We start from the raw sequence: 1,048 nt of genomic DNA, 5'->3' as shown, positions 1-1,048 counted from the left end.
TCTCTCTTCAAATATTTCCAGAGTCTAGAAGAGGAGAAATTATTATGTGTGGAGTTCGGACATAGCTCACATCCAAACTCCAATGAGAAGCCTACACAATCCGTGTACAGCTTATACACGGGGTATATATAAGAAAAAATTATACCCATATTGTGTATAAGTTGTACACTGAATGTGTACAAACCACGTGGCTTCATTTCATTGGAGTCCGGACGAAAGCTACATCCAAATTCTACAGGTAATAGTTTCTCTTATAAGAGACAAAGGTCGGTCAGTCTTCACTCTCCATCATCAAACCAATACAACTCCCAACTAATCCAACCACATCAAACATCAAAAATAAAAAAAATATATATAGTATTCCATAAAACACACGTAAAAAAAAAAAAAAAAAAATCCTTCATTCATCAACACACACATTAGACTAAACCACAACGTTTATTTCCTCTCTCATCTCTCTATTCAACAACACTGCTGACTCCTTATAAGTAAATTCTTCATCAACCCAAACGAACACAAGCATTCATGATACTGCTACATATTTCAACCAAACTAACCAAGCTCTTAATAATCAGAAGAAGATGAAGAGATTAAGGGCACTTTGGGCGGCGGCGCTTCCCTTCGCCGGTGTACTTGTCTCTGTAGCAAGGGCATTCATCCTTGTTCCCATAGGTGCCGGAGGGCACACACTTGCACTCCTCACAGCAGACCCCGCAGTACTTGAGGCACCTGTCCTGAACGCCTGCCTTTGAACACCTCACTTTGCATTTTTCATCACAGAATGCTGTATGCATTCATTTAATCAAGTCAATATATGTTCAGCATAAGTAAAGCAAGCTATTGTTAAGCTAGTTTTCCCTATTTCTCTGTGTATGTTTGATTGGGAATGTTTGGCTGTAAGATCATCTCCAACCTAAAACTTACTTTACACTCCAAAATACAGTAATACTCTAAAATGCATTAATTCATCTCTAATTGAACTTTACTTTTAACATAAAAAAAGAATACACCGAGTATATTCTTCTTCAATTTGAAGAAATGAAGAAAA

At 37.2% G+C, this 1,048-nt stretch overlaps 1 protein-coding gene across 1 annotated transcript; it reads right to left on the bottom strand.

Moving 5' to 3' along the window:
- Positions 1 to 333: 333 nt before the first annotated feature.
- Positions 334 to 995, bottom strand: LOC114578821 (peamaclein-like). The gene has a single exon (XM_028692313.1). It carries the CDS (start codon positions 792 to 794, stop codon positions 591 to 593), a length of 204 nt encoding a protein of 67 aa, XP_028548146.1. The 5' UTR covers positions 795 to 995; the 3' UTR covers positions 334 to 590.
- Between the last annotated feature and the right edge of the window lie 53 nt (positions 996 to 1,048).

The sequence above is a fragment of the Dendrobium catenatum genome, unplaced genomic scaffold (assembly GCF_001605985.2).
Source record: "Dendrobium catenatum unplaced genomic scaffold, ASM160598v2 original_scaffold_170292, whole genome shotgun sequence".
Lineage (NCBI taxonomy): Eukaryota > Viridiplantae > Streptophyta > Magnoliopsida > Asparagales > Orchidaceae > Dendrobium > Dendrobium catenatum.
Note: the sequence above shows the minus strand (reverse complement) of the source record. Positions and strands in the feature narration are given on the sequence as shown.